The 23,105-nt window shown below is 50.9% G+C and overlaps 8 protein-coding genes across 8 annotated transcripts; 5 read left to right on the top strand and 3 right to left on the bottom strand.

Annotated features, from left to right (window-relative positions):
• Nucleotides 1-1,139: 1,139 nt before the first annotated feature.
• On the top strand, nt 1,140-2,504 carry STEHIDRAFT_157429 (uncharacterized protein; the record flags this gene model as incomplete). Its single annotated transcript, XM_007304758.1, has 1 exon — nt 1,140-2,504. One exon carries the CDS (start codon nt 1,140-1,142, stop codon nt 2,502-2,504), a length of 1,365 nt encoding a protein of 454 aa, XP_007304820.1.
• A 590-nt stretch (nt 2,505-3,094) lies between these two features.
• STEHIDRAFT_131599 (uncharacterized protein) lies at nt 3,095-5,988 on the top strand (the record flags this gene model as incomplete). The annotated part of the gene is made up of 11 exons (XM_007304757.1): nt 3,095-3,614; nt 3,701-3,820; nt 3,893-3,918; nt 3,995-4,086; nt 4,204-4,353; nt 4,406-4,447; nt 4,533-5,047; nt 5,099-5,147; nt 5,211-5,275; nt 5,338-5,781; nt 5,846-5,988. The coding sequence occupies 11 exons, from the start codon at nt 3,095-3,097 to the stop codon at nt 5,986-5,988; spliced, it is 2,166 nt and encodes a 721-aa protein (XP_007304819.1).
• Nucleotides 5,989-6,288: 300 nt separating this feature from the next.
• On the bottom strand, nt 6,289-7,742 carry STEHIDRAFT_131598 (UPF0014-domain-containing protein; the record flags this gene model as incomplete). The annotated part of the gene is made up of 8 exons (XM_007304756.1): nt 6,289-6,329; nt 6,353-6,612; nt 6,771-6,890; nt 6,979-7,057; nt 7,130-7,235; nt 7,297-7,331; nt 7,387-7,419; nt 7,514-7,742. 8 exons carry the CDS (start codon nt 7,740-7,742, stop codon nt 6,289-6,291), a joined length of 903 nt encoding a protein of 300 aa, XP_007304818.1.
• A 611-nt stretch (nt 7,743-8,353) lies between these two features.
• Nucleotides 8,354-9,897, bottom strand: STEHIDRAFT_79974 (uncharacterized protein). The gene is made up of 6 exons (XM_007304607.1): nt 9,458-9,897; nt 9,281-9,400; nt 9,105-9,227; nt 8,994-9,051; nt 8,831-8,939; nt 8,354-8,775 (listed from the first exon to the last, which is right to left on the bottom strand). Exons 1-6 carry the CDS (start codon nt 9,887-9,889, stop codon nt 8,559-8,561), a joined length of 1,059 nt encoding a protein of 352 aa, XP_007304669.1. The 5' UTR covers nt 9,890-9,897; the 3' UTR covers nt 8,354-8,558.
• A 365-nt stretch (nt 9,898-10,262) lies between these two features.
• STEHIDRAFT_131596 (ribosomal protein S12) lies at nt 10,263-10,737 on the top strand (the record flags this gene model as incomplete). Its single annotated transcript, XM_007304755.1, has 3 exons — nt 10,263-10,525; nt 10,579-10,652; nt 10,718-10,737. 3 exons carry the CDS (start codon nt 10,263-10,265, stop codon nt 10,735-10,737), a joined length of 357 nt encoding a protein of 118 aa, XP_007304817.1.
• Nucleotides 10,738-12,332: 1,595 nt separating this feature from the next.
• STEHIDRAFT_157424 (uncharacterized protein) lies at nt 12,333-14,801 on the top strand (the record flags this gene model as incomplete). The annotated part of the gene is made up of 5 exons (XM_007304754.1): nt 12,333-12,350; nt 12,397-12,708; nt 12,759-13,860; nt 13,920-14,206; nt 14,265-14,801. The coding sequence occupies 5 exons, from the start codon at nt 12,333-12,335 to the stop codon at nt 14,799-14,801; spliced, it is 2,256 nt and encodes a 751-aa protein (XP_007304816.1).
• Nucleotides 14,802-16,032: 1,231 nt separating this feature from the next.
• Nucleotides 16,033-18,387, bottom strand: STEHIDRAFT_121891 (uncharacterized protein). Its single transcript, XM_007304753.1, has 12 exons — nt 18,172-18,387; nt 17,958-18,115; nt 17,772-17,905; nt 17,663-17,723; nt 17,522-17,611; nt 17,335-17,459; nt 17,130-17,283; nt 17,059-17,066; nt 16,955-16,998; nt 16,453-16,900; nt 16,257-16,391; nt 16,033-16,187 (listed from the first exon to the last, which is right to left on the bottom strand). The coding sequence occupies exons 1-12, from the start codon at nt 18,367-18,369 to the stop codon at nt 16,108-16,110; spliced, it is 1,635 nt and encodes a 544-aa protein (XP_007304815.1). The 5' UTR covers nt 18,370-18,387; the 3' UTR covers nt 16,033-16,107.
• Nucleotides 18,388-19,633: 1,246 nt separating this feature from the next.
• Nucleotides 19,634-22,698, top strand: STEHIDRAFT_79969 (uncharacterized protein). The gene is made up of 7 exons (XM_007304606.1): nt 19,634-20,071; nt 20,131-20,288; nt 20,361-20,614; nt 20,677-21,007; nt 21,068-21,658; nt 21,720-22,033; nt 22,099-22,698. The coding sequence occupies exons 1-7, from the start codon at nt 19,663-19,665 to the stop codon at nt 22,598-22,600; spliced, it is 2,559 nt and encodes an 852-aa protein (XP_007304668.1). The 5' UTR covers nt 19,634-19,662; the 3' UTR covers nt 22,601-22,698.
• Nucleotides 22,699-23,105: the final 407 nt, after the last annotated feature.

Raw genomic sequence — 23,105 nt, 5'->3', positions numbered from 1 at the left:
GTCACCTAACACCGTATAACACGATGAAAGCGACCGAAATCTCAAGCCATGCGCTCCGCACGATAATGCGTCCAAGGCAAATGTCCACGACCTTACAGCCGTTTCAATAAACCTTGTCAGAGGCGACTTTTTCTCCGAGCAGGCGAAATGAGAGGGACCCCGGGTGTAAGGGGCGGCTAGGGATACGGTGTGGCACTCAATATGAGTGGGCCGGATCTATCCTAGGCGCCACTTCCGCGTTGCTAAGTGCCGGGCGATCGATCTTATCTTATCACGCGCGCTTGTTTGCTCCTGGCAAACAAGCCAGATCTCATATATATATTCACGGACTCTCGTATGTACTCTGTATCTTACTTGTAACCTTCGTACCTCTTGGAATACCATCCGCACCCTCGACGGGCAGGCGGGTACCGTTCTCTCAGGCGGCACGAATACCTCAAGACCAAGACCCCAACCTCTTACACCGGGTGATGCTCATATGAGGAAGTTGCCGCAGCATAGGGCCACCGCCACTGTCTTCCTGAAGCAGGCCGATTCGCACTGATTGAACGACAGACAACCGGAAAATCAGGCAGTATGGTGTCTGCACTCTGAGAATAGGTACAGGAAATTATTGTACATATTTCCAATGTGAAGAGAAAGCCTGTAGAGTCTATAAATTGTGATGACAATGCCATCGTGCTCCGAGAATGAGGTACAACAGCTCACTGATGTCAAACGTGGGCAAAAAAAAAAGTAGTCAAAAATATATACAGATATACAGATGTATATTCGAAGTGGAGGGGTCTTATGCGGTAGATGCAGAGGCAGATTCTCTCTCTGCAGATATTTGAGTTTCCCGCCACAAGCCTCGCCATACAGGGTCAGAGGGAATACACAGCGCCGGAGTGAAACGGACCGCCAGTGGTGCTCAGGGGATGCGCCCAGAAACGGCGTAAGGAACGAGGAAAAGGGCAAGAGCCTCGTGGCTGGCTTTCTTCCTGCACGACGTCGACGACTTTCAATGTCATACCCTAGGTAGGTGGACAATATCGAACATAGCTACAACCATATACTTTTAAGATCTTGGCTAGTATGGCCCGACTGAAGTATTCACTGACGAATCATACCCCAGCCCAGCGAAACCATTCGCAGGATCAATGGACGTCCACCGAGTCGAACGCAGGGAATTCAACCTCACTCTCCCCAACGAACTGTGGATCCGCATACTCCGCCTTGCTACATTTGTTTGCGGCAGCCTAGACGTCGACCACGACGATCCCTTTGACCACGATGCTAACTTGTGGAATACTGCTATCGAAGAGCGAGTCGACACTATCTTCCCCGAGATCAGGCGCTCGAATGCGCGCAAGCTACGGTTCATGCTTGTTTGCAGACTGTGGCACGATATCGTGCAGCCTTTTCTCTACGAGACACTTCACATCGCGCGTGACAAGGACTGTGCCACATTGGCTCACACGCTGAAGAGCTCCATAATCGCTTCAGAATCTAGCGATGTTCCCCACAAACAGTCGTTGGGAGTGTGGACACGACGACTAGACTTATCGATGCCCCGCTTCGCTGCCCAGGATGTCGCGAAGTTCGCCCCCATCCTCGCTTGTTTGCCTAATCTCGAGATTTTGACGATCAATCAAAACCAACCGAGAACTCGCCTCTGTGCAGAATTATGGGAGCTGCTCACCCTCACCTGCGGCAAGTCATTGTTGCGATTGAATTCCAACAACCCAGAATTCTTTCGTTGGCATGCGGAAAGTGATCGCGGCTCGGCACAGGTCGGATTTTCCCAGACAGCCAACCGTCTGAGGACAGTGAACCAAGGTCTATGCTTTACTACCGAGAGAGGCTGTGTGTTTTGTTCGCACAGTCTTCGCCGACTGGTGTCGTGCCTGCTTAATCCCGGTTTCCCTGCCCCCTGCTCTTGTCCGAAAGACCCTAGTAGTCCCCCTTACCCTGCCCTCACCACCGCTTGTATGAAGGGTGTCACCCAAAGAGCAAGGGACACTATGCTCGACATATTAGCTGTACAAGGTGCTACTTTGACCACACTCGTTTTGCCAGATTTCAAGCCATGGAGGGATCATGTGCTTCTAGATGGTTGCCCAAATCTTACTCGCATCATCATTACGATATGTTGGACAGAAGATGACAATAAACGTGCGGAACATGCTCGTCACTTCGCTCATAACATCCCCATCACCCTCACCCACCTCGGCATCATCCTCAACGATGATATAACTACTGATATTGGCAGGCCGATGTGGCTCACCCCAGAGGACCTCATTTGCTGGCTCGCCAGCTCTGAATTAGAGAAACGTCCTGAGCCTCTCGGGCTCAAACTTATACGCTTCTTCGATCCGGAGCGCTTCTTTCATACACCAGACCTCGTGAAGGCCGACTCACGGTTCGGTGTCGCCCTTCAATATCTGGAGAAACATGGTATCCGCGTGGAAGGTTTCGATGGACAGGAGATCAAGTGTGTTGATCAACTGTCAGGCTTTTGGTGAGCGGGCGAGTCAAGTCGCTTTCTCGTGAAAGCTGTGCACGATAGCAGATATAATCACCAGCGTGTATTTACAGCCGTTTCAATAAACCTTGTCGGAGGCGACTTTTTCTTCGACGCTCAGTCGGCAACATCCGCGTGGCACTTCTTTGAACCAAAATGTGGCTCTCTTCTATATCACAACGGCAGTGTTAAAATCCTGCGGACATATCAGCCTTAGGTCAAGAGACACGACAATCATTGGTGCAAATGTCACTGTCGGGTTTGAACTAAATTCAACGACCCTGGCCGCACGTTTTGTCCTTGAACGACGAACGTTCTGTGCTTTGAATACGCCACCGAGCCGATCTGTCGGGTGTGAATTGCTGCGCGCTCCGGATTTCTCACAGTTCCTGAAATCGGTCAACATCAATGTTTTCCGGGTCTGTTTCCCTGTTTGTCTTGCTCTTGGGCTTCCACTGTGCAGTCGAGGACCCGTTCTGCTTTTTGGTCGTTGTGGACAGATAGGCTCGGACTGGGTGTACATACGCATATAGCACTGGCAACACTTGAAGACAGGGGTGTGGCGAACTCGTCCTCCACCACGACACGATCATGTTCCCCCATTCCCCCCTCACGCCACCACAGATAATCCAACGACATTCGGAATCGGAATCAGAGTCTGGAGCGAACACGACGGCGAATCCGGACAAGGTCCTGCGTAAATACTATACCGCGAACTACCCGAATCAAGTCGGCTACATTCTCCTGGCGTTCATCGTCTTCCTTGGACTCATTCGTCTGGGCACTTTTCTGGGGAATTATCTGGGTCGCGGGGGGCTGTCAATTACGAACGCGAAGGAGAATGAGAATTATGAGCCTATTGCGGCGGATGTACCGCAGAGAACAAGAACGGGCCCACCGCTCAGAGGCAGTGGGTTGAGGTGGAGGAGGATTCATTTGGCGGTGTTGAATGCGTATCGGGCGATCGCGTTCAGGACGGTGGTGCGGTTTCCTATGCTTAGGGGCAGCGGTGCTAGTGGTGCTGGCGGAGGCGGATACGAGATGAATGTGGCGGAGGTGGTGTTGACGGTGGCCTACCTGTTCATCTTGTTCAGGTGGTCTTTCGCACATAGTGGGTACAATATATTCTGGACCAGATTTCTCTTAAATGTGGGAATGCTGATGGTTTTAGTGTCGTTGATGGTGTGATGATGATAGCTACGAATACGAGCGGACAAATGCTCGACCCAAGATATTATGCGAATCGGGCGGGAAAGATAGCGGCGTTGCAAGTGCCGCTTGTCGTTGCGCTGTCCATGAAGAATAATATTTTGTCGTGTGAGTGTGGAAGTTGTTACATGCCATTAAAGCCGAGATGACCTGGACTTACTAGTGTTACTTTTGGTGTAGTGGTGACTGGTGTCGGGTTCGACAAGGTTTGTCATCCTCGGACAGTATTCTTTCAACTGCCTGAGATCGAAGGTTAACTCTTTGGTGCGCTTGTTGTTTTAGTTGAATTATCTTCACCGGATGATGTCGAGGAGTGTATTTGTTTTGTTGTTCATACATATGATCGGGAGGGTGAGTGAACGTAAATCTTACCGGTATAACTCGAGAATCGCTGACAGTTTTGGTGCTACTTCAGGTATCACTAGGGTATGCACGATAATAACCGAGGATTCGTTTTGTTTCAAGTTACGGCTGATTCGTTATATCCGCAGACTGAAGAAGGGGAACTCCTTGGGCAACAGTTGGATGCTCTGGGGGATGTTCGCTCTCATCGCATTGGGATTGCTTTGTGTCGGATCAATTCGGGCAGCGCGCGCCTACAACTACGAGTCTTTCCTGGTGCTACATTTTTGCATGGTGCTGTAAGTGTGTCTCATCTGCTTCGCAAATCTTGGCTGACGGTACCTTTGACAGTGTCTTCCTTCTTGGCGGATACTTCCATACGCTTTATTACGGGTACGTATGCCATTACTGAGACGAGGTATAGACTTGCCACTACCCGCTGCAACTCACGGTTTCTACTCGGTCGTGTACCTTCCAGTCATGACCTCTACATCTGGCCCTCCTTCGTCCTCTGGGCCCTCGACCGTCTCGTCCGCACGTTTCGCCTGATCATCTTCAACCACTCCTACTTCGGCTTCACCTCCGGCGTCGGCACCTTCAACGCCACGGCCGAAGTCGCCGCACCAGACTTCGTGCGCCTCACCCTCCGTCGTCTGAACCACCTCAGATGGTCTCCGGGGCAGTTGGTCTATCTTACTATGCCTGGGGTCTCGTTGTTTCCGTTCGAGTCGCATCCTTTTACGATCGCTAATGCGGATGTGAGAGGTGCACATGGGCGCAAGGCGCGAGAGGAGGTGGAGGCTTTGGATGTGTCACAGGAAGAGGTGGAAGGAGATGGGAAGGATTTGGTGCTCCTGGTGAATGCGAAGCAGGGTTTCACGAGGCGGTTGTGGCATATGGCGAAGAGACGAGAGTCTTTGATGGTTTTCTTGGACGGTCCGTATGGAATGCCCCCGCGAATCGAGAGTTGTAGTACGGTTGTGTTCATCGCCGGTGAGCATCATTTATTCCCACTTCCGCTTTTCCGTCTGAGACATTTCTTAGGCGGCTCCGGAGTGACATTCACCAATCCTCTGTTCGTGGACCTTATGCAGTGCGTTGCTCAAGTTGACTGGTATTCTGAGTCTATCGGCGTAACTAACGTGACCTTCCTCAGTCGCGCACGAGAAGATCCTTCGATTTGCCAACACGTACTATTCATCTGGTCTATTCGTCACCCAGGTCTGGGCGGTCTCTGACATCATATACAGTGCGCTCCTGAAGACTGATCTCCATTTCATTAGACCACATGAACCTCATCTCTGACGACCTCCAGAACACCCTTCGCGATATCCCTCCATCGCTCAAGTTGGAAATTCGTGTTTTCATCACTTCATCCTCGCATCCACTACCATCCTTACATATTCATCAAGCCACGACTGTAAACGACATCGATGAAGCCTCACCATCTTCATCACGAAGTCATAGTGAACAAGACGAAATCGGTGTCGAGGGCCGTGACGGTGAGGGCGGGGGTACAGTCGAGGTGGAGGATGGGGATGAAGAGGAAGACGTGGGCGGAGTTGACGAGCGCGAGAAGCTGTTCAAGCCCGCTCATAGAGGCACAAGTTTGGGGCCCATGGATACATCTAGTGGTGTGGTTGAAATCCAAGCTGGTAGACCGGATATCGAAACCCTCTTGACCGATGCCGCTCTCGCCACTGGTAGCGGATCGATGTCCGTCAACGGTATGACTCCAATCCTCTCCTGCGCTTGTGTGTGGGTCACTGATGTCTTGGGCTGGTCATCTAGTTTGTGGCCCACCAAGTCTCGCGGATCGCGTTCGGCGGCATCTTCGCTCGTCGGAGTTCGGTCCTTTGGCGGTGTTGAAGGGAGGTCCGAGTGTAGACTTGTATATTGAGGCATTTAACTTTGCGGCAAGTGGCTTTTCGTGATCTTCAGTCGTGTTTCTTCCATGCTCAAATCGATTAGCTGACGCTTTTTCGCTAGTAATGATCATCTAGAATTTGTTTACATTTTGTCTGGCGTAATTGTATACATATTTTCTCGACGGGTTCTCTGAAGGTCTTTGCGTTTGCCTTCAAATCTAGAGATAATTACGACGTTGCAAAACATCGCGAGCCAGCAGGAAGCCACATCTCATGTGGACCCGTGCATTACTCTTCGTGCTGCTCATGACCCCCTCTCCCTCCCCCTACTCTCTCACCTACCGCCGACTCGGAATGGAAATGGCCTCATATCCCTCGAGCTCTTTCGCCCTCGCATTCGTCCTCATCTTCAGAACCAGCCCCTTCACACCACGCATGACCCGGGAGATGGCCCGATCTCTCGCTCTCCACACAAAATGGTCATGTTTGTCAATTCGCTCGGAACGGATCCGATGCTCACTGTCGACGACGACCAGGAGAGTAAAGAGGGTGATGGCTATCGAAGCGAGAGCGGCGGAGGCGGATATCATGAACATGATGACCATTTGCAGCCTGGCGGCTTGTTGGACGGAAGAACCTCCGAGGATGGCACCGGTCATCATTCCGGGGATGGCAATTATTCCAAGGACGCTGTACGGGTGGGTGAAGGGTCGTTGGTCCGAGTCGGTCGTACCCAATATGACATGTAGATGAAATGAAGTTGATAAGTAAAGAGACGAAGGAGAAGGTAGTACCGGATGAAAGCATCTTCAGCGTGCGAGAATAGAGAGAGAGGTACAAAGACAGACCTCATTTGGTTGACGACTGGTGTGAGTGCGAGACGAAGGGCTTCCTTCGCAATAGGCTTCACTGCCTCCAGTCTCGACGCGCCAAATGCAAGGTATGTCTCTGTCTTGTCTCGGTTCTCACTATGATATCACATTTGTATGAACAGAAAGAATGAGAGCAGATAGACGTGTCAGGAACCGCTCAAAGTACTGCTGAGGATGCACGTACTCCAGTTCTTTCAAGACATAGCTGACCGCGACGATTACGCCGGAGATGGTAGATCCACAGAGCATACCGATAACAGGGACTGTCCATTAGTACCAAGAGTCAACGATATGTCGGAGCGATGTAAATATTGAACGGTATGTGAAGGGCTGACTGTATTGTTCCGGACGCCAAAAGGGGCGGATGCCCATTGCGAAATGAGCTCCAATTATGGAGATGGGTATGGTCGCGCACAGGAGACTGATGAAAACGTAACCGAACTAGGATGGTCGATAGATCAGCCCTGTTCGCATTCAGATACACTTACAACGGAAGACATACCATGCCCTGAAATCGTCGCTTGCACTTGACCACGGCTGCATGATCCATAGTTAGTATGATATGTTCGTTACATATAGAAACAGTACATACCTGTTTCGATCGTCCCCATCAAGTTCAAGAGCACTGTATGAGGACGAAATGGGCGTCCGGGTAGGTGTCAATTTTAGAACGTGCGTGCTCAGGTGCCACTTCCGATCGACTAAGAATCATAACGCACCAGCAATGCCAGCCACAGCCCAGATATTGTTCGTGGCGAAGACCTTCGACAGCAGCGTCGCCACAAATGCAAGCTGTAGAACACAACGTATTGAGGCGACGACGAGGGAGCGACCCACTCCTAGATCAAGTATGCGAGAGAGTACAGCGTCGAAGACGATGAACGTCAATCCAAGACCGACATTTGACCAGTCGAGGTGCGTGTTCGAGCTGGGTCCGTTGTCTGCCATCGGCGCAAAGATGGATGACAGAGTGCTATGAAGACTCTTGCCAGGCAATTGAGAAGGGACAGGGAGAAGAGAAATATTCGAGGGTAACAGAAGCAGAGCGAACTCACGAGACAGCTTGGAGAGCGAGCAAGTCCGACTTTAAAAGGCGCCGGGTCCGACAGGAGCAACGTAGACAACGTGTGAGGAAGGATCAGATATGAGCCTATCTCTAGGCGGGCCACCATCATCGACCGAAGTCTCAAGATCTCATCCCTTCACCTACTCACAATCCCTCGAGTTCACACTGCGGGCAGTCCGTCTGCTACGTTTGTTGGTTGGCAAAGTATGCACTCTATGGCATGCAGCTGAATAAACTTGGAGACTAAAAATAAACGAAAACATGAAGGAGAAAATCCTGAGTTCAGAGCCCTTGATCAGCCGGCCTCGGTCGTGGAAAGTGTTGAGAACCCAGACATGGCATCGATACCCTTCGTCTGGTGACCGTGAGTACACGGATAGTCTAGCCAGCGACAGACGAGCAGAAGCCTTGGCGGTGGAATAGGCACAAAAGTCGTGGAGGGACCGGGGGTGAAGAGCGTACGACAGCACATCACGGTGTACATTGGGTAGTTGGCAATGACGGTCCCTTGTGGCTTTGGGAGATATTCCAGCATTGTGGCGGACGAGTAGAAAGAAAATAGATCCGGCTCGAGGAGGGAAAGCCGACAAGATAAGGTCGCGAAGGAATTAAGGAAGGTACAATAAAGATACCAAAAAAACAGACCGAACCGGTTCAGGTGAGCGAAAGGCACAAAAAACTATAGTTTCAGCCAGAGATCACTCGATGACCTCCTCTGCATCACTGTCTTCCTCACGTCTCTGAGCTCTCCGCTGGGCATTCTTGACCTTTCGTTCGAGGTCCTTGTCCGGCTTGAGATCGTTCCGGCATATCATCTGCCTGCATCCGGAAGCTGGACATGTCTTCTTTGTGAACTTGTTGTTGCCCAGCATCTGAATGATTGATTCGGCTGAGAACGAGTGCCCACAAACCTCACTGCATAAAAATATATGAGATTGTATTATCTCATAAAGAAGAAAATAGGACGAACGAGGTCACAGGTTTGTCGAGCCATGTGAGGGTTAGTGGACATTTCAGGTCTTGTACCACGCCTCCGACATAGAGATCGTCGTCTTCTTCGTCGCTGTCATCCCCATCCTCTGCAATCCGGATCGTATCAATAGTACAAGGAAGAACAGGGTTATAGCGCCAACCTTTGGGAATCAGCTCCACTATCGGGGGCATCGGCACGTCCGGTTCGTGTTGGGCCTCCTGCAGGAGGTATTAGAGGCCAGGAAAATAACATGGATAAAATAATCACGCACCCAGATACCCTGCTTGAATGCGTTATACTTCTCATTGCGAGCGTACTTCTGTCTCGTGGTTTTCTGATTCCAGTCTGACAGTTTTTTTGTCACGTCTTGCTCGTACCGTTCTGTGATGTTTGTCTGGGGGTATACCTGTCAAATCGTGAAGGCCATACAGACATAAGCGTGCTCACAATCTCCTCTTGTCCACGGGCAGCAAGTTGATGCAGGTCCTTTAGTGTGTCTCCGCGCGAAGCGATCTCGTTCTCCAGATCAAGCACTTCTTTCGTCAAGCTGTCGAGTTGAGTGAGCTCCTACAGAGAATAATATGTGATTATCCAGCTCGAAGCAATAAATGCGCACGAACAAACCTTCTCCGCGCCTTGATCGTTCTCAATGTCGGCAACAGCTGTAGCAACCTCTGTCAACAGATTGTATGCAGAGCCGCGGACGTTCTTGATCATGGTGTCCCAGTCCATTGCCATGCCCTGAAGTTTGTGGCTTTGGCTAGTATGGAGTGGCTGATCCCCGAAGGCCTCCGGGTCGAACTCAGGTATTTCTCCAGGATTTCCACCTCCCTCTGCATCCTCATCTTCGACAGGGTCCTCTTCACGTTGTCTGGCCTGTCTGCTCGTCTCTGCTCTTTGTCGCTCCTGCTTGACGGAGCGACCGTTACGACGAGGCGGCTCCTCCTCTTCAACGTCGTCTCGTTCCATTCGTTGAGTGGGGTCGGCGTCTTCGATGGCGTCCTCCGGCTCAGCGTTGCGACCAGATCTACGACGAGACGAAGTAGCGACAGGCATCGTCGAATATTGAGTGGTAAAGATGCACGAGAACGTGAGCAGAAAGAAAGGGAGACGCGACGCGCTCTGATGAGTTCTTTAGGGCAGGTCCGGACGCGACCACGGATGGCTCGGCAAAGGCCGGTGCGCCTTCCCCGTTCTTGGCAGCGTCCACTCACTACACCCCTCGTCGTTCACCATGATGTCCGCCTTCCGTGCTCTCGCACGACCGACATGTGCGCGATCGACACCCATAACAATCCCCATGAACAACTCATCTATGCTTCGATCCCGCTACGTGTTCTCTGCTCGTCCTGCAACCATTACCCCAACCGCTCTTTCCTTTCGCTCGTTTCACGCTTCGCAGCCGGCATTCAAGACCTTAAACCAGTCCATGCGCTCGAAGCGCAAGCCAAAGAAGATTAGTCTCCCCAGAGCACCACTTCTCGAGACCAACCCGCAGAAGAAGGGTGTCTGCACCCAGATATTCATCGCAAAGCCAAAGAAGCCCAACTCCGCCAAGCGGAAAGTCGCCCGTGTTAGGCTCTCGAACGGAAAGACGCTGCAGGCTTATATCCAAGGAGAAGGTCATAACCTGCAGGAGCACAGTGTGGTTCTGGTTCGTGGAGGTCGTGCGCAGGATTTGCCCGGTGTGAAGTGAGTTCTCTTGCTCATTGCTTCACAACGATTCACTCAATCCGTTCTTGAAGGTACAAACTCGTGCGTGGAGCCTTGGACTTTGGTGGTGTGGTCAACCGGAGGACGTCTCGTTCCAAATATGGAGGTCTGTACTCGTTTGTACTATATAGGTGTCGACGAATGCTAATGCCTCGGAAACCTTGTTCATAGCCAAAAAGCCAAAATCATAGATTCGTTCCTCATATATGGGCATACATCATATTCGTACATCTACATCATCTGCTATCGTATTGTCATCAACACTCGTATGTCGCAGAACACAGCTCTTCATGAATCGCCTTGCGCATCCCGACATCCTCTGCGTCCTGCTATTGGCACTGGCGGCTTCCACGTAGCTAGCTGGTCTACGTGATAGTGTCAAGGTGTTGGCTCTGTACAGGGCAGGGAACATTAACGTGAGGATTCGATCACGAATCTTAACTGACCAAAGCGTCTACAGACCTTTCGAAGGCGTGGCTGCTCCAGACGAACTTCTGCGTGCAAGAAATACTTCATGAAGGCTATCACGAGAGGTCCAACCGGGGCGGACTGGTCCCTCTGATGACTTTCGTCCGTTCGGGTCATGGTCTATTGTTTTCGTATCCAGCTCAATCCCCGACCTGTCATCGACATCTTGCCAATCGCTGCTTGAGGCAGAATTGGACGAGTCATCCAAGACCTGGGCGCTATTCCCACTAATTACTCTTTTTACGACCTGTAATAGGATATTCCCGAGAGTGAGGCATTATGTTGCCTTCGACGCAGTTCCGGATTGGTGTCGAAGACGAATGGCAGTAGGCTGCAAAGAGACTGTATAGAGTCTATTAAGAAGATGCAAGCTGAAGGGACTCAAATACGTACTATGAGCTCGAGAAACACGAGACTTGGCAGTGTCCCGACAAAACTCGGTGGTAAAGAACAGCGAGATGACGGTAGCGATGCTATCGCGTGTTCAGCTTCAGTTTCAGGCACATCAATACCGCTATGCAGTCCTTATACCAGATTATCGATAAGTACTGATGTTAACGGCGAACAAAATACAGAGATGTTCTTTGAAAGGTTGTGTGAACTCCGAATTTCAAGCGCCGATTAATTTTATCGAATCTGGAAGTCCCCTCAGAGCTGGAGACGATTAAGTAGAGGTGACTGGTGACGGCTCGTCGTAATTTCAGGGACGATAGATATGGTGCAATATCTCTGAAATATTTAGCGGAAGACTCTGAACGGGAAGAACAAAGCCATGACCGTGTCGGGCCTTGAGTGCCATGACACGAGGACACGGCCTGACACGGATCCGCATGTTGAACTTTTCATGTGTGTCGCTGTTTGGTCACCGTGTCGCAACCGTGTCACCTCTTTGATTGCTCCTCAACTCCATATCTCCACCATAGATAACCAGGCACGCCGACGCCACACCGCCATCCCACAGCAGTCGCGCGATATCTGAAGCCGACACACGACGCAGGGCTAAGACTTACGGTTTCGGTAAGTCTGTTGGAGAGCGGCCACGGTGTAAGCGATCGCATTGCGGATGCTGGAACTAATGATCGCCTGGATGATATATGTACATCCGCAAAGAAGCACTATTGCCTGCTCCTGCGTGTCATCTCGATACGCTTCTTTGTTTATGCCATCTCAGGGTCATCTTTCATTGATCCTTTTGTTCCCATGCGGTGTTGCCCAGCTTTTCTCATCGTCTTTTTTGTTGGCTATATCAGGACCAAGCCGACAGTGTCCTGTTACCGTGGGAAGGGAAGTTCATCGATAAAACGCGGACTGATATAACATGAGCTCCTCCGAACGCGTGAGTTCTGTTCTATCCAACCCTTTCACCCATATCGTCCTCTCAGACCTCACCTCGTGCACCTCGCTCTTCTGTCATCCAAAACTTTACTGCACAATTGAAGGGATCGACCAGCACCATTCGTGATGCTATCAAGGACGAACTTCAGGGGCGAATCATGTATGATGACGCGAACGTCTCGACACGACTTCGGGTAGGCGATGTCGACGACAACTTTGTTTCCCTCTGTTTGGCCCGCTTCAAGACGGATATTTCTGTTCAATCCGCGGTGAAGGCACTCCGAGAATTGGAGAAGCAAGCCGAAGCGTCGCCGGACAATCAACGGCAGAAACAAGAGAAAAAGATGTATCCACATCTTGTGCGTGCTCAAACTTGCCCTTGTCAAGATTTAATATTGATTTTTTACAGGCAATTATCTTCGCTTTCATACAAGGCTTCCCTGAAACTTCCGAACAGGCTTCCATTTCGCGGTCACGTTGCTTTGTCCGCGCCGACAAGTTAACATCCCAGATGAACACTTCTCATCCTGACTTCCCTCAAGCCAGTCCCGACTTCTCTCTCATGAATCCCGACGCCGACGATCACTCCAGGGACTGGATGGACAGGGACGGTTTTGCTGAGATCAAGGCCACGCAGCAGCAAGGACCCAAGGGATCTTCCAAAGCCATGGACAAAACTATCCAGGAGATCATGTACCAGTCCGCGGATTACGCTCGTTTGCATCTGTCTGCTCGTCCCTTTTGGCTTTTCTCGGTTGGGCTCTTGATATTCGGGTCTGGTTTCTCTGCTGCGATATATGACCGCGATGGAGTCGCAGTATCCCCTCAGTTGAACATGTGGAACGATACTGAGGCCTTCATTCGGTTGGTTCGTGCCCTGACGACTAACCTGACATCGGTCGAGCTCGGACAGGACCCCACCGTTGCTGAGATACGTGACCACGAAGTGAAGCACAAGCTTGGGCTTCAAAAGGTTGTCGGCCCCGTTTTCCTTATCGATTCTATCGGATCAGACCCCGTGTCGTACACAAATCCATTAGCATCATCTCGAGTCCCTCGTCGCTGGTGTACGATTGGCCTACCCGTATGTATCTCGTTCTCGCTATTTGGACGTGGGACCGCCGTCTGGCCTGTGAAAGCGTACAACCAATCTACGTCTCAGCTTGAAGGAGAGGAGATGGTCATGAAGACTGCTTGGCGCCAGAGCAATCGGCATTCGGAGTCATCTATCTATCTTCGAGTGGCTCTCGAAGAGGATGCGCATCCTGCTATCGCCCGCTTCCGCACGGGCGGAGATGTTCGCGACCCTCGTCGCCCTTTAATTCTTCCTTCTTCGGTCTCGAATGAGAAGTCTGTGATCACCACTCAGTATTTGCGCAACGATCTCGTTTCTGCTCCCGATGATAGTTCCCAAGTTTTGCACCGTCTTGTCCTCGAGACTATCGGTCGATCTATATGGACCTACTCTTCGGATCTAGAGTTGATGCGCGGCATAAGGGCGGCTCTTGCTGGTAAGTGCCTTTTTCTTGTCCTCTCATGTGTTCGAATTGTTGCTGATTCATTTGTTCAGGTCACGAGTGGCTATGTAGCCGGGGCATCCTGCACCGTGACATCAGCGCGGGCAATATCATGCTCGCGAAAGAACCCATGAAAGCTCGCCCTGGTCAAGAGGGGTTCCTCACCGACCTGGAACTCTCCAGTATAGAGGGTGAAGTAGTGGTCGAGACGGAGGTCATGAATGTCATGCCCCAAATTTATGCGCAGTCGACAGCCAAGGATACTGCCAAAAATGCTCTCAAGAATCCACCGGCCTTCGTTCGTACAAGTGAGGCCGCTCAACGAGGTGCTATGATGACGGTAATGCAATTTTCCCGTATTCCTCTACTACAGTTGTCTTTAACTTTGTCTACCGCAGGGAACGGTTCAATTCATGGCTATCGATATCTTGCGGGCGACATATGAACACAGGATCATCGAACACAGGATCGATCACGATTTGGAGTCCTTTATTTGGGTATTGGTGTACGCGATCATGCGTCGCGTCCTTGACAAGACGGTCGGTTCAGCGCATCCCGGTCGCAAGATTGTGGACGATCTGTTTAGGCAATGCTTTGGGGCGTTGTCCGTGAGGACTGTTCTCGAGAGGAGGGAATCTGCAAGGCCCCTGAGGATCGTCGACACATACGACACGTTCTTGAAGTACCATGTTTCTAAACCTGTGGTTGACCTCCTGACTATCTTTTTGAAGGATGTCTCGGAGAGAGGCACAATGGCTCGAGCGCCCAAGGCGACGTACGCGATCGACGTCGACGAGGGAGAAGGTGATCTACGACCACGACAAGCCCTAGTAGTGAAGCCTTTGACCCATTCTAGGATGCGCACGATGTTCACCAATACTATCAGGCATCTCGAGGAGCTGAGAAGGACAAGGGGAAGCGAGGTGGATGGCTGAGTGCTCCGTTGGATCATATTTTGTCTTCCTTTTTGGTATGAGTGCCCACCGCTTTTGCTTATGTTTTGAATAATCCCTCCATATTGCCACATGTGGCTGGCTGTACGTTTGGAGCAATCGATCTCTCTTTTGACCTATGATAGGGCAATGCCCTAAGTATAACGATTGTGGTGTGTTTGTATCGTGACAAAGTGTGTGCATACTCCCTGTATAGCGAATAGCTTATGTAGCTTGGGACTCTAACGCGTCCGGAATTCGTCTCAACGATTCACAACCTTGGTAGTAGTATCCTATGTAATATGCCACGCTTCGAGTGACTTGAGACCGTGCTAAGACCGATCTATGATATTGGTACCATTCGTCACAAAGGATCATGCAAATTTGCTGGCTTGGAAACGTTGTCCCCAGCCAAAAAAGGCATAATCATAGGTTCGTTCCTCACATACGGGAATATATCATATTCGTACACCTATATCATCTGCTTTCGTATTGCCACCAACACTCGCAGATCGCATACCGCAGAACACAACCCTTCATGAATCACCTTGCAATTCTGACATCCTCAGTGTCTTGCTATCGGGACTAGTGGCGTCCACGTAGCTAGCTGGTACTCATGATAGTGTCAAGGTCAAGGCTCTGTACAGGGCCAGGAGCATCGACGTAAGGTTTCGATCACGAATCTAAATCGACCAAGCCGTCTACAGACCTTTGGAGCTGCGGCTGCTCCAGACGATCTTCTGCGTGCAAGAACAACCCCATGGAGGCTATCGTGAGAAGCACAATCCGTGCGGACTGGTCCCTCTGATGACTTTCGTCCGTTCGGGTTATTGTCTATTGTTTTCGTATACAGCTCAATCCCCGACCTGTCATCGACATCTTGCCCATCGATGCTTGAGACAGAATTGGACGAGTCATCCAAGACCTGGGTGCTATTCCCACTACCCTCTTTACGACCTGTGATAGGGATACTACCGAGGGTGATCTCATTCAGAGAAGGGTTCGAGGCATTATGTTGCCCTCGATGCACGAGGGTGCGCTCGTCGATCGGGGATTCGAGGACAAGGAGCTCATGCGTTCTAATGTGACTCGGGCGTCTGGAGCAACCGAAGCCCTCGAAGATGTTGGTGCCGGTCTGACGCCAGATAGTGAGTGTTCGTGGGGCCTCCGAAAGGGGAGATCAAACACAGAGTCGTAGAACTAGTGCTCGTGACCATAAGGTGGCGACTCATCAGGATGAATGCGGAAGCAGCATTTAAATATTTCACAGAGCTCGGTCCGAGCTAGGTGGACAAGGACAGAAAAAAAACTAAGAGGAAGCATTTTGGACTGCTACAACACCCTCGTAAGTGGCAGAGTCTCTGGACGCCTCGTGTAGTGGATGGGAACCTAAGGCGATATGGTGTGGAGATTAAGGGCCAGTGATGCAGTGCGACTACTCATAGAAGGATGACTCACCTCTATGGCCGCCTTCAAATATCGAATCACTCGTGTCCCTGCGTACTGGGCCAAACTGAGAGGACGCCACCGATTCTCGTGGTCCCGTCAGAAGAGGGGCAGACTCTGAAGCCACCGAGAACACTCTCTGCGAGCCTATGGATTGACAGAGGAATTAACACATGTCACACGAAGAATTGAGAAAATATATTTCAACCTTTTCGAGGTCCCGGCAGAGGCGCAGATGAAGGAGGTGTACCTACGTGATCCCCGACTGGCCTGTCGGAAAACGCATCCGCCCCGGCAGTCTGAACCTCACCCGGTGACTCCATACGTGTCAAGAGTATGCGATCAAGGCTGTTACGAGAGGTCGTCCATTTGGGGGGGTAGATGTTGCTCGACGACTTTCTGCTGTACGGGTCATAGTAGTCGGAATTCTTTCTGGACATACTCCCCGGTGTTTGATTGACGACCGTCGATTCGTACGAGTCAAAAGAGAGCGGGATATATTGTCCGCTATCTCCTCGTCGAGACCTGAAGCCGGGACGAGCATTGTTATTCCTGCCGCCATTGGGTTGATTCTCTTCCGCGGCGTCTTTGGAATGATGACCCCGTGGTTCCTCGGGATCATGATCGAAGAGGAACGGTATAAGACAGAACAAAGACTGGTGTGGGAGACATCAGCGTATAACATGGTCCATGAGCAGATCGATGCATACGGTGAGCGCCAGAAAGACGAGACTCGGCAATGTGCCAACGAAATCTGTAGTTGAGTGTCATTATCCGGAGCCAGGGCTGGGATGAGCCAGGAAATATGACGTACCGATAATCACACCTGAAGCATACGTACGAGTATTGAGTTCGTATATGAAAGGAAGCTCCAGAGAGAGTTACACACCGAAGGATTGTGGTGCACCTGGCATCGTGGTTCTCAAAGACGTGAAGGCAAAAAGTGTTGTGATGGGCAAAACAAGGATTTCAACTTTTTGACCCTTTCCCATGATAACGCCCTTCACCATAACAGCGAGCAGCACGAGAGTGACCAGCCCTATCTCTCCAAATCAATACCTAGGTAAACGACAACACTAGAAGGACGTACACATGGTCATAACGACGGTGATCGCGTAGGTCTTGACGAGTGTCGACCGGCTGACAGTGATATAGACTTCCGTTGTGTCATCGCTGTATGTATAGTCGTTATTCTTCACGTGCGCTTGGAAGCCACTGGCTCAGAAAAATAGTTTATCAGTGGGGTGTAGTGCGCTAAGGCACTGTCTCAGACGCACACTGCGATACCATTCATGGATCCAATAAATATTCCAACTGTTTCTCCGGTGGCATTCAAAGAGGCAAATATCCAGGGTGAGACCACATATCTAAGAGTAGGTCAGCATGGCTAGTTCAGTTGACGAACGACGCTGATTGACTTGTCGAATGGGTAGTTTTCTAGACTGGCTTCCAGTGTCGTTTCTCTTGACGCCAGATACACTAATAATCATCAGAAAAGAATCGATGGAAAGAATCGATGCGGCGTACTTTGTGTCCGGAACATCGCAAAACTGGAGAAGTAGTCATATTCGAAGGCGGTAGCATTGAATTGAAAGAGCGGTTGGTTTGGCCGATTGTTAGAGGCGGGGGAGTTAGAGTCGGAGCTGCCGGTCATGGAGTTCCTGTCATTATCGGTTAGCCAGATTACTTGGATGCGGACCAGCAATATCTTACGGGTCCAGAAAGACATTGACAAGAGGACAATTGGTATCTGTGATATCCTGGCCGGCCTTCACAGCCTGGGTGATGCAAGTATCGCCGTATATATACCATTGGAACGTCGCCGTCCCAACCGATGCATCTGCGGCGATGAGAGTAACTTCAGTGGAAAGCTGAATACCAATCGATGAGCTCGGGCAACTTGACCGACAACAGGGCTTATGCTCACAGTTCTCCCTTCCCAGCTGGAAGGAAGCTCAATATTCAGCTCCCTTCCTCGGAATCTCCAACCAAGGGGTATTCCCAGAACGACAGCTAATACGACGGCAAAAGTGCAAGCCATAACCCACGGGGTCTTGTCGCTGTGCCTTATCCTACTCCATAATACGTCCCTCTTTGCGCGCAAAGAGTTGAAGGGCAATGTCATCGTCGGAGATTGAGATGCTGAGGAACGTCGAGTGATTAGTCTGTGTAAAGGTTGAGAAGGTGGGGCAAGAAAGATGGTGATGGAGGCGGACGAGTCACCATTTAATAAGTGAACATTGGGTCTCCGATTCTAGTGCAGCCCTGTGTGAAAATCAATGTGGTTTCAATCAGGATTGTCAAAGTTCTGGCTCTTCAATTGCAATCACTACAACGACGAATATATCACTCAGGGATCGGCCTGATTGATGGATATGATCCCGCATAGAACACAACAACGGTCTCGTATCAATCAGCGCTCATGCAAAACGGGGGTTTCTAAATCCCAGATGGTCAAAATCGGTTGACTATGTAGACGCCAAGACGCCAGTGCAAGGACATCTTGGGACGAAGCGGGTGTTCCTCACTCGCAGCTTCGCGTGGGAGTCTAAGGACATCTTGGGAGAAGGAAAGGGCGAGATCAGGGGGATCAGTGGCGGCGCCAAGTCCTTGATCGGCGCTCATTGGCCTCCGGAGATCTAATCTTATCTCGAATGTGGCCTCTGTGAGTCTATTTTTAGAACATACATAAGAGGATGCTTGTTTGACGACGCTCAGTATGTAACTGAGTCGGTGGCTCTCTCGATATCTTACCACCATGTCCAATACGTCACCGCACACTATGCCTCCCCCAGTCACGGCAACCCCGGCTCTCAAGGTGGAGACGGTCAATCATCAGCACCGTCGTCGTCGTGTGTTCGTCGGCCCCATGCCTGAACACGTCCTTGCTGCTTCCGGGACGCCTCTAGGCAAGCCTCCGCCTAAAAAGCGAGGTCTTCTTGGTCTATATAACCGCATTTCATCCCCAAGCGACGGTGATGACGAGCTCAAAGACGTGATCGGCGAACACGCTTTCCAGTTCTTCCTCGAGCACGGTGGGAGGGAGGAGGATTGGGGCGAGCAAGAAGACCAGAATGTTCGGAACGAGATGGTGAAACGGTGGAAGGAAAGCGAGTGGGGACAGATTTGGAAGCATCACAAGAAGGACCCAAATGCGACCCGTGGACGGTGGATAGGAAGTTCTTTCGAAGTCGGCGACTTTCTGGGGGTAAACCTGCTCGATAGCAAGCGTCCTCGGAGCACCAAATCCTCAAGCGAGTTTCACCTTTCCTCCCATTCTGCTCCCTCGATACAAATCGAAAGGCCCTCTATGTCTACTCGTCAGTCTTCTTCTGCCACCCCTCGTGATAGCTTTGTCACCGCTCGATCCCACCTAAGCCACCCTCAAGAATCCTCTCGGCGGGATGTAGAATCATCAATGGCTGTCGTTACTCCAGATAGCCCCCGAGTTGACTCTGACTTGGATCATATCCATCATTCTCAGTCCACGACACATTTACTTGGCTCCCCTAATATTGCTGCCGAACCTAGGCCAACCAACCGAGCCCATACAGTTGGCGTTGCTGCTCGAAATGAAGATGTAGACGGTGGACGTGTCTCATCCTTCCGCAAAGACAGGGATCCCGCGACTGGAAAGAAAACAGTGCATTACCCGGATGATGCCTCCGACACCCCAGTATCGCCTGCAGAGGTCCTTGCCCGGGTCGGGTCTGATATACGAGGCACCAGTGCGCAAGCGGCTCAGGACTCAAATGATTCTGCTGAATCTGCGGGTGGCCTGAATCTTCCACCGGAAGCTGTCCCTACTGAAGGCGTGACTATGCAAGGTAAGATACCGTCACATATATAGGCTGCAACTTCCTGCTGACATCTGTTTTGAGGCCAGATCGAATGATTGTTCGTGTTAGCTACTCGAAAGAGCAGAACATAGGCTCTCACTTCGATGAAACGCAGAATAGGTCTTCACAACACTTGCAATACGAAGATTGGGGCGAATTTCTGGTTGTGTGGCGCCGAAACCGAGTAGAACTTTATGAGAATCATGTAGGGCTCGCTTCAAAATAAATTCTTTGGATTGATCGTCTCAAGGCATATGTTTCTCCCTCTCATAAATAGTCGATACCCGGCAAGGAATTCATTACTGGCCACAAACATCTTGCCTTCATTATTCCGCTGAAGGAATTGACGACCAAGCTCTCCCTGTATTCGTTCGCGGATTTGACGTTCTGCATCACCTGTCGACCCACTTCCGTTCATGCCGAGACAACTCGAGGTCGCTGGCATCTATACCGAGAGAAGGAGGGCACCAATATCTTCGTCTTTAAAGTTAGAAGTCGATCCCGTGCGATTGACTGGACGTGGCGACTCTGGTACAGTTATTCGAGTTTGTATTGTTTATGCCCACTTCCGTTGACAACGAATCCAAACAAAGGCGACACCTTGGAGGTGAACTTCCTCCCTTCGTCGAATTGCGTAACCCTGCCTCCGATACGCGCATCAAGGTCGACGTCCCGTCTACGGGTCCTGGAGGTCAGGACTTGGATTATTCAGTATTTCAACGGGACAATCTCATCGAGTTGTGCGTCAAGACGCTCAGCACTATTCAAGACTGGGGCCTCATCATGCAGCGCCGGATAGCGGAAGGGGCGCGATTACAGCTTTCGTGGCGTATGGACACAAAGCTTGATTGGGTGGTATGGGAAGACGACGTGTTGGGACATGAGCGTAAGTGGGCTGTACTCGCCGGTCTAGCTCTCGGCCAGGTCGGTGCTATTTCTACTCCTGCAACGTGAGTTACGATGAACACTCCTAAAATTGGATAGGCGGGCAAAGCAGCCCATCTGGAATGTCGCATCGGGGAACATTTCCCCACTCAGCTACATCTCAAAGATGGAACATTTGTGACTGAGCCCCCTGGCATCGAGGGGTATCTCACTCGGATCAAGGTCGCTGCATCAAAACATCAGCCTGTCTACCTCGCCACCCACGACGGTCTTCTTTTCTCCCTGCTCCCCTCGAACGCCAATCCTCCAAAACCTCCAGGTCTAGCCCCTCAGCCACCCGGTCCAGACACTGAGAATCTCCACTCTACTCTGCGCGAGGAAGAGGTCCGACGAGGAACGTCGCAGGTTTTCCATGCGCGGAGTGTTATGGACTTGAGGGACATCGTCGCAGTACGGAGAGCCTTTTCTCCTGTGCCGATTGCCAGCGAAGCTGTGGAGGAGAGTAGACGGCCGCTTTGGAATGAAGACGATGACGGGCCTGTTGAAGTGGAGAGGTTACCGGAGGACGAGGAGGATGTTGGTGGGGATGAGGGATTGTCGAAGGTGGACCCCGGGGCTGCGCGGGATCGTGCAAAGATGAGGAGGGGGTTCGAGTTACTGCTGCAAACGGGCAAAGTCATGCGTTACGAAGTGAGTACTCTTCATCGGCATATGTGATCTATGCTTCAACAACCCGCGTACACTTCCTTAGGCACATTCTGCGAAGGTCGCCATTGAATGGATCGAACACCTACGAGTGCTGATGCGTTACTGGAAGCGGAGGCACCACATCGATGCTCGGCAAGAAATGGATGTAGTGCACTTTGCGATAGGTCGACCGAGAATCACTCCTCACCGCAAGTGGCATGACGAGGACAAACTTGCGCCCCCCGAACCCGCTGCAGATCCCAATGCTGTCCTGCCTTACCTCGGTTCCTTGTACAACTGGTGTGTCATCGACGGCTGCCGTTCTATCACGAAGACAGGTCGAATCTTCATGCGGCAAGGCATACGCGGGCAGTACAAGTGAGTGAACACGCATATGCCATTTCACGTATGACGCAGATCATAATACATTCTGCCTGACTTAGATTGGTGCAACTCTTCCTCGTCGGGGGACATCTCGTGCAATATCACATCAAGGCACATTCTACACGATATGTCCGTACGAAGGCTTTCAATCTTCTGGACGCATGTGTTGTCTCTGGTCTTTTTGCCACACAATTACTCCCCCGGGACCAACACGATTTGAACAAACCTCCCGTCGCGCGCCGTTATCAGGACGGACTAGAGAGTGACGACTGCGAAGAGGACCTGCTCTTCGTCGTTTCCTACTATCCGCATTCTGTCGGTGCTGGACTGGGTTCTGCGCAGTCGGCCAGAGAGACCAGAGCAGCACTTCCCGCGCTTGATGACAAAAGAAAGTGGTTGGTCTTCCGAGCCCGGAGCAGGGTAGAAAGGGATATCTGGTGTTGGGCCTTGAACGTGGAGATCGAGAAGATAGTAAGGGGGAAGAAGGAAAGAGAGGATAAGTTGAGGGATGCGGGCAAGCCAGTCAGGCTACCACCGAATGCGAAACGAACTGAGGAATAATTATTTGTTGATTTCTGCTGCGATTTAGGTCTGGATACACTTTACTTGCAACATCCCATTGTACATCACTATATATACCCTTCCCAATTCACATGGATCGACTCTATGACCGAAGAAGTGGCTCGTTGTTTGGAAGCCAAGTATGACTAGTGGTGCAAAGGACGAGCATATCCATTGCACCACGGCCACCAATTTTGACAGATATCATAATATCCACCATGTAACATACCCTTTTCATCCACTTTGCCCCTTTTCTCGGTGCATATGTCTATACCTCCGAGATGCTATGACCGACCATTTATTCAGAATATCCACAGCGAACATTGTTCATAAGCCATCTAACAGAGTACGAGGGAGCAGGTTGCTCATTGAGATCAGGATTATATGAGAGTGTGTAAGTATGAGTGGTGGTGTCACAAAGCAAAAATGAAAATAAATACGATAACGAGAAAGCAAACCGACGCATCCCCTAGAATCCGGCCAAAGTACAAAGCAATAATCTTCC

Source organism: Stereum hirsutum (assembly GCF_000264905.1).
Source record: "Stereum hirsutum FP-91666 SS1 unplaced genomic scaffold STEHIscaffold_8, whole genome shotgun sequence".
NCBI classification, from domain to species: Eukaryota; Fungi; Basidiomycota; class Agaricomycetes; order Russulales; family Stereaceae; genus Stereum; species Stereum hirsutum.
This window is presented reverse-complemented; position numbering and strand designations above follow the sequence as displayed.

What these genes read in the sequence shown, in the direction of transcription:
- STEHIDRAFT_79974 (XM_007304607.1), bottom strand. Translation starts at nt 9,889, where the DNA reads ATGCCTGTCGCTACTTCGTCTCGTCGTAGATCTGGTCGCAACGCTGAG. An exon ending in CATTCAAGCAGGGTATCTGG is followed by an intron (nt 9,052 to 9,104) that starts GTGCGTGATTAT and finishes TACCTCCTGCAG; the next exon opens with GAGGCCCAACACGAACCGGA. An exon ending in AGTGGAGCTGATTCCCAAAG is followed by an intron (nt 8,940 to 8,993) that starts GTTGGCGCTATA and finishes TCCGGATTGCAG; the next exon opens with AGGATGGGGATGACAGCGAC.
- STEHIDRAFT_121891 (XM_007304753.1), bottom strand. Translation starts at nt 18,369, where the DNA reads ATGACATTGCCCTTCAACTCTTTGCGCGCAAAGAGGGACGTATTATGG. An exon ending in CACCGTCGTTATGACCATGT is followed by an intron (nt 17,284 to 17,334) that starts GTACGTCCTTCT and finishes TTGGAGAGATAG; the next exon opens with GGCTGGTCACTCTCGTGCTG. An exon ending in ATTTGAAGGCGGCCATAGAG is followed by an intron (nt 16,188 to 16,256) that starts GTGAGTCATCCT and finishes ATATCGCCTTAG; the next exon opens with GTTCCCATCCACTACACGAG.
- STEHIDRAFT_79969 (XM_007304606.1), top strand. Translation starts at nt 19,663, where the DNA reads ATGGCTGTCGTTACTCCAGATAGCCCCCGAGTTGACTCTGACTTGGAT. An exon ending in TAGAACTTTATGAGAATCAT is followed by an intron (nt 20,289 to 20,360) that starts GTAGGGCTCGCT and finishes TCTCATAAATAG; the next exon opens with TCGATACCCGGCAAGGAATT. An exon ending in CCGGTCTAGCTCTCGGCCAG is followed by an intron (nt 21,008 to 21,067) that starts GTCGGTGCTATT and finishes AAAATTGGATAG; the next exon opens with GCGGGCAAAGCAGCCCATCT.